General features: G+C 38.4%; 2 protein-coding genes and 1 long non-coding RNA gene across 5 annotated transcripts; 1 reads left to right on the top strand and 2 right to left on the bottom strand.

The window, feature by feature from the left end:
• The first annotated feature begins 348 nt into the window (after positions 1–348).
• Positions 349–5,676, top strand: LOC119775426. Its single transcript, XR_005279651.1, has 4 exons — positions 349–539; positions 791–869; positions 1,714–1,796; positions 5,510–5,676. It is a non-coding gene; the product is annotated as an uncharacterized LOC119775426 (long non-coding RNA).
• Positions 1,094–4,174, bottom strand: LOC119775424 (T-box transcription factor TBX1-like). 3 transcript variants are annotated; one of them, XM_038273401.1, is made up of 8 exons: positions 3,907–4,174; positions 3,254–3,428; positions 3,049–3,150; positions 2,590–2,761; positions 2,276–2,431; positions 2,102–2,169; positions 1,678–1,784; positions 1,094–1,457 (listed from the first exon to the last, which is right to left on the bottom strand). In XM_038273401.1, the coding sequence occupies exons 1-8, from the start codon at positions 4,001–4,003 to the stop codon at positions 1,276–1,278; spliced, it is 1,059 nt and encodes a 352-aa protein (XP_038129329.1). In that variant the 5' UTR covers positions 4,004–4,174; the 3' UTR covers positions 1,094–1,275. The 3 variants fall into 3 exon arrangements, with proteins under 3 accessions (XP_038129329.1, XP_038129330.1, XP_038129331.1); XM_038273402.1 differs by lacking the exon at positions 3,907–4,174 and adding an exon at positions 3,739–3,844 and having other exon boundaries at positions 1,100–1,457; XM_038273403.1 differs by lacking the exon at positions 1,678–1,784 and having other exon boundaries at positions 1,284–1,457; positions 3,907–4,159.
• A 522-nt stretch (positions 5,677–6,198) lies between the features above and the next one.
• LOC119775425 (apolipoprotein A-I-like) lies at positions 6,199–8,241 on the bottom strand. The gene is made up of 4 exons (XM_038273404.1): positions 8,156–8,241; positions 7,520–7,571; positions 7,294–7,438; positions 6,199–7,164 (listed from the first exon to the last, which is right to left on the bottom strand). Exons 2-4 carry the CDS (start codon positions 7,560–7,562, stop codon positions 6,561–6,563), a joined length of 792 nt encoding a protein of 263 aa, XP_038129332.1. The 5' UTR covers positions 7,563–7,571; positions 8,156–8,241; the 3' UTR covers positions 6,199–6,560.
• Positions 8,242–11,181: the final 2,940 nt, after the last annotated feature.

Here is an 11,181-nt window from a genome sequence, read left to right as displayed (position 1 = left end):
TTGGTTGCCGTGTTCCTCTCAACTTCGGAAATTGTTTTTTTAATTACGCATTAAATCGGTAAATGGACCATATAGTGACGCTTTAAAGTATAATATTATCACCTCAAGTGATCTTTAAATGTACTTTTATTGAACAACAGCAACAGAAAAAAGAATTTTTAACTTTCAATGGGCCGCTCCCTTGAAAGCTGCTGCTACCGCAGTGCATGCTACTGTTCAATAGTTGTTGCCTTCCTTTCTTGTTGTGTTTTCTCCAGCGTCGCGCAGCTTTGTCGTCACAACTTCAAAACCCCGCCCGCTTTGCATCCAGAAATTCAAAACAGATCTCTACGCTGTGATTGGCCCGCCAGTTCTAGGGCCTGGGGCATTGATCGAGGCTGGACCAACCGCAGGCAAAAACGATTTTGGCCGCTGGTGGGTGGGGCTAGTTTACTGGGCTACATATAAATAGCTTTACTATAATTCATCAGAGATGGGAAATGTGGAGTCAACAAGTCATCTCCATGTCATGTATTTAATCTACCCAGCCAATTAACAAGGTGAGTCTAATCTGCACAGGTTGATTCACAGTGAAGATTGGAGTCACCTGCTTTTTTAGGAATGACCATGACCTGGATGACTGAGAATCAAAGGCATTGACTTAACAGCTAATTAAGTTAGACAGAACATAGTGATGATGATGTCATAATTTTTACATTAAAAAGATAAAAACATTCAAACTATTATGCTATTAGCTTTTGGTGAATTGAAAATCGTGCAACAGTTTTTTTCTCGCCTTTTATTTTGAAAGCAAAATGATGCTCCGGCTCTCCCCTCATTTGAATGAAACGTCAAGAAAGCAAATTATCATGGGTAATGAAGTCTTTAAGGTAACTTGTACTCATTCCCCCACTCTCTCTTTGATAGACAGTTAGAGGGACGCATTTGTTTCCTCTTCACTCTTAATATTTCATTACAAAAATCCCAAAAGCAACAACATTGACTTCATTTAATTGTTTTAATTGGTTCTAAAATGCTAAAACAATACAACACCAATGTATTTTTTATTTGTTGTGATGAAATAAAACTCACTTATGTGTCTAAGTGGTTTAAATAACTGTTTAAGTTATAATAAAAGCTGTAAAGTATTATTTCTCCACTTTTTGAAAGGACAAATAAATAGTTTAAAGGATCTTTTATCTATAACTACCATAGGCCTACACAATAATGTGACAAGAAAAGAAGCAGGACACCTGGGACCTAATTAAGACACTTAACCTTTTTATTTATTTTATATTACTTATTGATATTCTGATGAGGTGGTCCAGCATAGTCCCAGTACACAGGGATGCTAAGGAAATTTGCAGGAGTCATTGAGCCGTTCCCATCCTTGCTCTCCATGTTGAGCTCCACTGTGTCCTCCTTATGGTGAGGCAGCTCACACTCCTGCAGCGTCACACAACAGAACGTTTTCTGTCCTGTAAATCAAGAGGAAATTGCTCAAACTGTTTAGTTTTTTCTGTATTTTGTATGTTTAATCCAAATCTGCACAGATTTGATATTGCCTCTTAACATTGCTTATAACCCTAACCCTTTTAAATTATAACTAATATAAGTATACTGCTGGATGAATCATGCGACTTTAAGTAAGTTCAATTCTACATTGAGTTGAAATGTTATATGATGCAAAACGCTCACTGGTTGAAGAGTTTGAACAAGTTCCCTGCTCTTTAGGTTTGGTGGAAAGGGGCTCTCTACTGCCATCTGGTGGACAGGATACTACAGGGTAACTTGCAGTACCCTCCCTGCACACAAATGTAAGTACACACCTGTTGCATGCAGTAACATAGTATAATTTTAGCGTGAGGAATACATGCCTTTGCACTCATTTGTGAATATGGATGTATGTAATCTTTGAATGTACTGTACCTTTATCAATCCCCTCCCTGACATGGGAGACGAGACTGTATGAGTGAAAAACTGTGCAAAGGTTAAAGATTAGCTGTGATTAAAACCTGCAGCCTTATCATTTAGCAGCTGATAACGATGGAAAAAAGAAGAACATGTCAGGATTCTGCTGCTGATCAAGGACAGAAGTTGGATTGGGGACACTGACACTCACCATGCCTGTGGGTCTGAGGTCCTGAAGCCTTTGGCAAATGGATTGCTTGCAATTTTCAACTGAGTAATCTAAAAGCATGAAGAAGATGAAACTCTAAATCCAAATATGTCAAATTTACTTCATACACAGCGAATGGCAGAATCTAAACATCTGTCTGTATACTAATGAACTTACCCTGTGGTTCTGATAGGCGGTGACGGCCATGAAACGTGTCTCAGGGAAGGAGAAAGAACAAAAGTTCCTGTATGCGTTTAAATGACTGTTTGGTGTTGGGTCCACATACACAACATGAAAGCGGGGCTGGTAGCGATGCATGGAGTTCAGAATCATCTTGCAAAAAGAAAGATAAAGAAAACAGAAAGAGAACATTTAAATTAACATTTTTGGTGATAATTCACCAAAAATATTCAGTAAAATAATGTAGTTTTCTTTTTATACTCCTAAGTGTTAATAAGCAGTAATAATAAATAAATAAAAAATCTACTGACATGTCCATTGTCATCTAGCAAGTTGTTGGTGAGCTTGAGAGAGTCAAATGACACTGTCTGCTTCATCCACTGAGATCCAGGGGCCGGTGAATCCGGGTGGAAATGCATCCTGCTCGGGGCTGCAACATCTGCTCTCCCTGCTACCAACCATGAGGAGCTGTGGAATGCATATCTGAAAAAAACATAACTGTTATTCTGAATATTGACAAGTAAAAACCAGTAGATCATGAAGCTCAGTTCAGTTCTTCAGTCAGATAATTTTCAGTAGAGAGGGGGAACATTATTATGCAATCAAATAAAAGCATTATTAAAAACACAGAGAGCATATTGGAATAAAAATGTCTTCAGCTACTTTTTTAAAATGAGTTAAGACTCTTAAGGAAGCAGCAACACATAGAAGGTTTGTCCCAGGCTAGAGGAGCAGCGGTCTGTGTATTAAATCAATATATTAAACCTAACCTGTATCTCTTGTCATCCACGGGGATGAAGTCCATGAGCAGAACATACTCGGCTGAAGGGTCCATCCCAGAGATTTTCACCTGAAATGTTGGAAACATCCTCCTACATTTTTTTTAAACATGAAAAACAACATAAAGTAAGAAAGAAGAAAAAAAAACGACACTATGCTTTGAGCAAGCAAATAAAAAATGTGTCTTTTTTTCACCTCCCAGATTTTGTAACTATCATTTCTGTGCCCAGCTGGTCAAACTGCCTCCAAAGTGCCTGCATCTCAAGCTGAACTCTGACCCCACAAACTTGGGGGGCTTTGGAGCTGAATAGCGGCCCTCCGTCTGTGCAGCCAGGCAGAGAAAACTCACAATTCTGAGAGAGCAGAAGACCTAAAGAGAGAAGACAATAAAATTCAACATACATAATATTTTTTCTCTAAACTCCTGTTTCCCCTTTCTCATTTATGCACTAAATTATCATTTTATCCTCTCAACAATTCAGTATCATAAAATGTCAAGTTTGAAAATACAAATTTCCTTTATTGGCTGAATATTTTTGTATTTGTATTTATGCCATGGTTACTAACAAATATTTAATCATAACTTGAGTTTCACCAAAGCTGCAAAAGCATCAGGTAGCAAAGGGGAGATAAAATGACCAGCACATATAATATCAATACTAGTTTGAGAAAAAACTCACCATTCATATTTCCAAGCATGAACCGACGAATTTAAGGAAAATGATGCCTTAATTCTTTTGTCTTTATTCGGTCCTTTAAGTTTCTCTAAATCTGACTCCAAAACACTGCAGTGTCTTTAAACCCCACCGTTTTGGTCTGCAGCATGAAGGCAACGCAGTAGTTCTTACCCCTGTACGTTTCAGAGGATGTGTAGATCCAGGTCCTCTGAGCGGCTGGTTTTAAATACCACAGAACCCTCACTGGGGACCTCCAAGCTGCCCCCATCCATTACAAAACTCATAGCAACACTGACACCAAATAATCAAAGCTGGACACACCTGCTTGCATCGGGCTGCGAGAACGGCAAAGACACAAGCGCATTTCTTTCAAAGGAAGCACAGATCTCAGTGTAGCCTGAAGCTTTGCTTGAATTAACGTTACGCACATTGATAACCCCCTGAACCGTTTGCTGTTAGAGAGTGTGGACAGATCAGGACAGAAACTCACTCTCTTTATTATTCATAGGGTCAGATTTTCAACAACATACTAATTAGCAGAGGTGGAAAGAGTCCAAAAAAATTGTAATTGAGTAACAGTATCTTTACTTTGCCTAAATTCTACTCAGAGTAAAAAAAAATTACCCATCTCAAAATTTACTCAAGTAAAACTACAAAATTACTTAATTTAAAATGTAATGTGAGTAAAAGTTACTTAGTTACTTTGAGTTATTTAATGCAAAAAAGAATTGACCACAAGGTGTTTTAATCGATTTCAAGGCGTATTTCAGTGGACATCCACACTTGCAAAAGATCAGCTGGGCTAAGGAACATACTTCCTCACAGCACAAGGACAGTCACAACCTGTACCATAAAGTGCAAACAATTTTCAATCCTATTGTCCAACAGACAACACCATGATAGGAATAAAGAAATTTAAACTACATTTTAAAGTTTTCAAAATGCACACAAAAATAAATGCTCAAAAGATACCAGAAATCAAACTAAAACGCAACAAGATGCCACTGTTATTAACAAGCTCCTCATTTAATGATTTTAACTGACACCTGTTTTACTTTAATAGTGATTTTTAACTGACACTTGTTTTTACATCAAATGTTTATATGTTTGAATTGTGTAAATAAAGTGCTGTTAAAAGTCAAAAGTCTTCTTCTATTTTTTAAGTGTCGGTTCCGTAACACAGGAGTTTAAATTTTCAGCTGCATTAAATTTTTTCACCATCAGTATTATTATTATTTTTTTTTTTTTACTCAGTAACGTGAGGGGGTTTTAAATGTAGCGAAGTAAAACCACTTAGGTTAAAATTTACTCGAGTAAAAGTAAAAATTACATATTTGAAAAACTACTCAGAAAAATTACAAATTACTCATACAAAGTACTCAATTACAGTAACGTGAGTAAATGTAATTCGTTACTTTCCACCCCTGCTAATTAGACACTCACTGCCTCCCATATGTAGGCTTTAAAGCAGGCATCCCCAAAGTCGGTCCTCGAGGCCCGCTGTCCTGCAGGTTTTAGAGATTTCCCTGCTCCTGCTGATTTTAATTGAAAGCTGATTAACAGGCTTTTGTTCAACAGCAATCGTCATAATCAGCTGTGCTAAAGCAGGGAAACCTCTCAAACCAGCAGGACAGCGGCCCTCGAGGACCAACTTTGTTGATGCCTGCTTTAAAGTTCTGCTAAAAGGTTCAACTCGAAAATACTTCTAAATAACCATTAATAGAAACCAATAGGTAATACTTGTATGACCGGAATGACATTATTCTGCTTGCAGTTTTTAGGAGCCTCCTGGTTGTGAACCGGTGCTCAGCCTCATTGGGGCCCCGTGATGGGACGTTGTTGATTGTTGGAGCCTGAGGGACCTAAAGCAGTAAAGACCTCTGCCTAATAAATCCCAGCATGGTTCCGGTTTGTCAATAGGCAGGTTCCCTCTCTGATCAACTCATTAATCACTGCCTTCAGTACTACAGGGATAAATATCTCATAAGCTGAATGACAGTTTTAAGTACAACTGATGGTTTTAATATTTCCCTTTTCAAGGGGTCTCTGTTATCACTGCTGACCTCTTGAAATCCTGATGTTTTTTTTTTTACTTTAAGAGACCATAGAGGTCAGCGTCTATTTTTTAACGCAGTGTCTCAAATACTTAACCCTTTAAAACCAATTGTTCCATATTTGATACATTCTTTTGAGACCTCTGCATCATCAGTGTGATCTTGCTGATCTTAAAAACCCTGACTTACACAATCAGAAACATGTCGTGAACAGAAAATGTATATAATATTCTACAGAAATGCCTAATGAATCAAAATGGATGCAAATAAGTGATCTAATTGAACTTTTCTTTCATTTTTCAGAGAGTTCAATGACAACTCTTAATAAAAAAAAAATAGAATTTTCTGTCAATTATTTCATGGTTCAGGATTTAAAGGGTTGAAAAAAATTTGACTCCAGAAAACACAATCATATAAACAGTCAGATGTTTATTTAAGCTGTATTTTTTTCTTCAGAGCACAGTTACAGCGATTTAAACCTGTGTAGTAATTCACACACAATTCATTCACGATATGTTAGCAGGTGACATGTGAGGACGGAGACATGAGCGCGATAGGTGCGTAGGAGTCTCTGTGTGCGTGCTTGCATGTGTGCATGAAGTTGCGTGCTTGGAGGGGAGGAAGGTCCGCCATTTTTGTTCATAACTTAGATACTACATTCACTTCTGAGGTGGTCTGTGTGCGCGTGGGCGGGAGGGGGCTTAGAGACAGCTTTCATGGAACTAGAACAGACAGGGAGGCGAGGTTAGTTTAAAGGAAGACGAAGAGGATTTAGTTTTTGTTGAAGGTTTCAGCGATGATTACACCCATGGCTTGGAACTTCTCCTTGATTTCATCTGCAAGAGGCTGCAGCTTCGCCCTCAGGTTGTGGATCTCGTCGGTGTTGACGTTCTGTGCGTGGCCAAAGGCCTGCTTCAGCTGCTCTTTGTATTCCTCCACGTATGGGGCAGCCAATGCCTTCAGGGCCTCCACGCGCTCGGTAAGCCTTGCACGCACAGCCTCAATAATGGGAATCAAGGCCTGTTTGGTCTCTTCCACGTTGGTGGCCACCTTCTGACGCAGCTCTTCCATAACGGGCTCCATCTTGGTCTTGAGAGCCTCCATCTCGGCGGTGTGCCTGGCATTGTATTCTTTGATGATGGGCTCCAACTGGACGCGGTACTCCTCCATGTGCTTGTCGAGGACCTCCCTCAGCTTGGCGCGCATGGGCTCGATCTCAGTTTTCAGAGCTTCGATGTCATTATGGATAGAAGTACGGAGGTCGGCAGTGGACTCAGCGATGGTGGTGACCACATTGTCGGTGTAAGGGGAAACCTGGGCCTGCATCTGCTTGACGTTGTTGTACATCTCTTCCAGGCGCTGACTGATGCGAGCCCTGGGAGAAAACAGAGGTTGAGGGGCACATGACTATATTACTGTAGCAGTAAATTAATCATGAACGAGGCATCAACCAATAACGGCTCAGTTTAAACAATAAGAATGCGCGTCGAAAGCGATTTCTTACTTCATTTCCTCATACTGAGTACCATCGAGCTGGTCCAGAGCTTTGATGGCACCATCCTTTGCCTGTGTCATGTAGACATCAATAGCAGACCGGATCTGGGCCAGCTGGGAGGGGGCATCAGCCTGCAGGGAAGCGGCCTGGGAGCCTAATGTGACGGTTGAGAAGAAAAATGTCAAACATGTACAACGGATTCCTGGATTCTGAAAAGATTGTTTCTTGAACTCACCGACTGCCAGGAGAACAGCAAGAGCAAGAGCCACGAATTTCATGGTGGTGGTCTGCGGTCAAAAAACAAACAGGATCGTAAAGACGAAGGGAGAAAACACACAAAGAAAAGTTGTAACGCTTCCATGAAATCGCTGATAAATCTTTTGCAGAGTTATCGTCTCAAAATTAGGAATCCATTACAAAACACTCCAAACTGGCCTAAATTAGCTGGCAGCGAACATTATGGTTGCCTGTTGGGAGAAGGTATAATCTGAGCAGATTAGCAAAGCAGTTTAAGACGATAAAATCCGAACAGTTTCATAATCTTGTTTTAGGGTTTAGCAAGTCAGCTGTCCGGGTTGGAAGACGTTCTCAATCCTGAAGCAAATAGGTTTAAAGACATCTTTAAATGTAGATACCAGCTCAAGCCATGCAGTTTCTAACCTGATGCTACAATCAAAAAGAAGGAAATATCCCAAATCTACCATTAAAAAAAAAAGACTTAAACTTTTTCCAGAACTGTATACCTAAGCCACTCATTCAAAAGTTGAGAATAGAAACTCTAAGAAAGTTTTAAAACTTTCTGAAAGGTCTTTTTTTCCCCCAGAAAACTCCAGCAAATTCCAGTTCCTGTCCCAGCTGCTGCTTGCCTTACCTGATGGAGTTGGTGACGAGACTGAGCGAGTCCAGCCGGAGCAGACTTTTTATAGAGCCCGGATCAGGGGTGAGTCCTGTGTGAAGGAGGGGGGGGAGGAGAAGGAGGAGTGGAGTAGTGTTGGCTGCGTGTCTCCGTGGAGGTGGACCTCACCCCCAAGCCGTCTTCCTCAGCAGGGGGATCGGGTTGAGAGTTCAACGGTCACCTGCTGCGAGGAGATCAGGCATCACACGCTGGAACACACGTCAACAGATCTGGCAAGAAAAAAAAAGCCCTGTAAACGGCCTGGTATCACGATTACAGTGTTTGTTCCTGCAGTCAGATCCTTCCAAGAATGTTTTCCTTTCCTTTTTCTCTTGATTTCTCTTTTCTTCAAGGCATTCCATGAAAGCAACAGACAAAGCCAAGAAGCTCCAGGAATCAAGGAGGAAATGTGACTTTTATCCACTTTAATCATATCTCTATATATTTTTTCACTAAATCAATGCAAGCAGAAAAGCTGACTGAAGGTATTTGCAACTGCGTATTATTTTAACTCATTTTTCTTTCAAAACTGCTGCCAAGAAAAACAACAGTGAGCACACAGAACTAATGGACTTGATGCAAACAGCTCTCTGGAGTGCAAAGGCTTTAAATCAAAAGCTCCTGAATGGAGAAGCCAAACAAACACATATCATCCCACTTTAAAAAACAGGCAGTTTAATCCAGAGCTGCAGAAAGCATCGTAATACAATTATAAAAGTTTTCAGATTTAAGAATTTGCCATTGGTTTGTTTGTGTGTGTGTCGGTATTTGGGTGTGTGCGTGCGTGTGCGCGATGATTGATAGGTCAAAGAGTTATGTGCTCTGGCCTGTTGTTTGTTGTCCTATCACCAATGGACTTTGTCACCATGGCTTCATGTGATTTCAGGATTTGGAGCAATTGCTTATATAATTCCTCATATACTGTATATGTGTGCAACGCATTCTAATGAACCTATCCTTCTGAGGCTTCAAAATATGTCAATTAAAACAAATAATCAATGAAGAGTTGGTTAAAACGTCTGCAAGAATGCTTCAAACATAGGACTATTGTGGAAGCTATGGTGTCAGCAGGGTCACCAGGTGCAGGAATAATCATTGGAAGTACTGGAACCACTTTTCTTGCATAATATCAGCACTGAATGGGCGATGCATGTCTGTTAATGTTACTTTTAAATAATTTTACCTTATAGTTTCTCCCTCTGTTCTGTTGCAACATCACCTCAGCATGTCTTATGCAATGCTGATGATGGAATAAGGCAAAGTCAAACAAATAATCCCTGTTAAAAACAGCAAATGTGTTGAAATTAGGCCTCTAACAGCTCCAAACATGGTTGTTTTGCAGGAGGCCAACGAGGCTAACAAAACTACTTTACATTTATAATATATCTAAACCACTATTTTGTGCAAAAATGACAAAAACTCAACAAAAGCTGAACAATGCTGGTTGGAATAAGACTTTCAATATTTTGATTTAAAAATGTTGATGGCTTATTTTTGGGGAACCTGAGTGTTTAATTAAACTGTGTTTAATTGTGAGAAGGAGAAGCTTTCATAGCTGTACTGTGGAAGTTTTTTGGTGGCTCAACTATTTTTTTTTTCTGATGTGCACTAACAGAAATATTTCACCCAAATTCTAAGATTTATGTAAATGTATTAAACAACAAATTCCCATTTACTTTTTTTAGCATAATATTAACATATCAATAAATCTTACATGATCCATGTTCATTTTTGTAATAAAGCTTATTTGTTCAAAATACAAAATTATCTGGTTTATCTATTCAGTAAAAAATAGGTATACTTAATCAGAATTAATACTAATTAGAGCATTTATTTCAAATACATAAAGTTTTATTGTCTGAATTTCATAAAGGTAACCTGATTATTATGTAATTCAAACAAATAAACTTCACATATTTAAAATAAATACACTCATTGGTAATAATTATCAAAACACAAATCCGATTGTTATGTATTTAAAATAAATACGTTATTCAAGTTTAATTATTAGTATGCACCATATAATGTTTATTTAATGGATTTATTGATGTGATTAATTTAGCTTGAAAATGAAATTAAATTAAATGGGTTTTTGCAATGTAATAAAATTCCATAAATACAAAAAAGTGACATTTTTTTTGTGAATCTGGCAATAATCCACACTGATCAAACCTTTTTCTCCCCAAATTTATTAGTAGACATTTTTTTTTGTTCTTCTAGTCAGCTAATTTGTTAGCATATAATGCTAACACCTAATTTAAAGTCTCATTAGCTTTGCCAGGCACATAGTCTGATCTCCTTATTCTCTCTCTTCCCCTGATTGCATTATTGAGCAGACATTTTATTCAGTTAAAGCTCAACTTGATTATCAGACCAACAAATAAACCCCCATCCCTGATAAAATGGGGACAGGCATTAAGAATTAGCCTTAGCTAAAATGTTGTAGTGTGTGACATGATGCATGGAACATACTTGTCCCTATCAAATAAACGAATAAATAAATAAATAAAATGTGATTTGTTTATAACCGATTTGCAAGAGAAGCTGAGAAACTGAAAGTATTTTACATCGGGGGTTTGGGCAGACATTTGCATTAAAGACTTTATTTGCCTTGTAGTTAATAAAAACTGCCGTTAGATTTTTTTTAATTATTTTAATAGAAAATAAGAAATGAGCAGTATTTTTTTTATCTGACATGTAACATTTACTGTACCTCCTTCATCTAATTCTCTTTCTTAAATAATTTTTCATCTTGAAAGAGCAAAAACAATAAAGTCATTTTTTTTAAGGATTTCGCAACATTTTGCAGAATCTTGAATTCTCCATTCTTGATTGGCTAAAAGTAAATTGGGATCTCAGCAAATCTTTTTGCAGGATCTTGAAGAACGTCTTGAAGAACAGGCTGGAACAGTAACCTTTGAGACTTCTTGCATTGCTGTGCATTGGATCAGCATCCATGCTGATCTGTGTCTGTGTAAATTATTGCTGTCATATTGCTTAAG

The sequence above is a fragment of the Cyprinodon tularosa genome, unplaced genomic scaffold, assembly GCF_016077235.1.
Source record: "Cyprinodon tularosa strain WSP-4 unplaced genomic scaffold, ASM1607723v1 ctg87, whole genome shotgun sequence".
Classification (NCBI taxonomy): Eukaryota; Metazoa; Chordata; class Actinopteri; order Cyprinodontiformes; family Cyprinodontidae; genus Cyprinodon; species Cyprinodon tularosa.
Note: the sequence above shows the minus strand (reverse complement) of the source record. Positions and strands in the feature narration are given on the sequence as shown.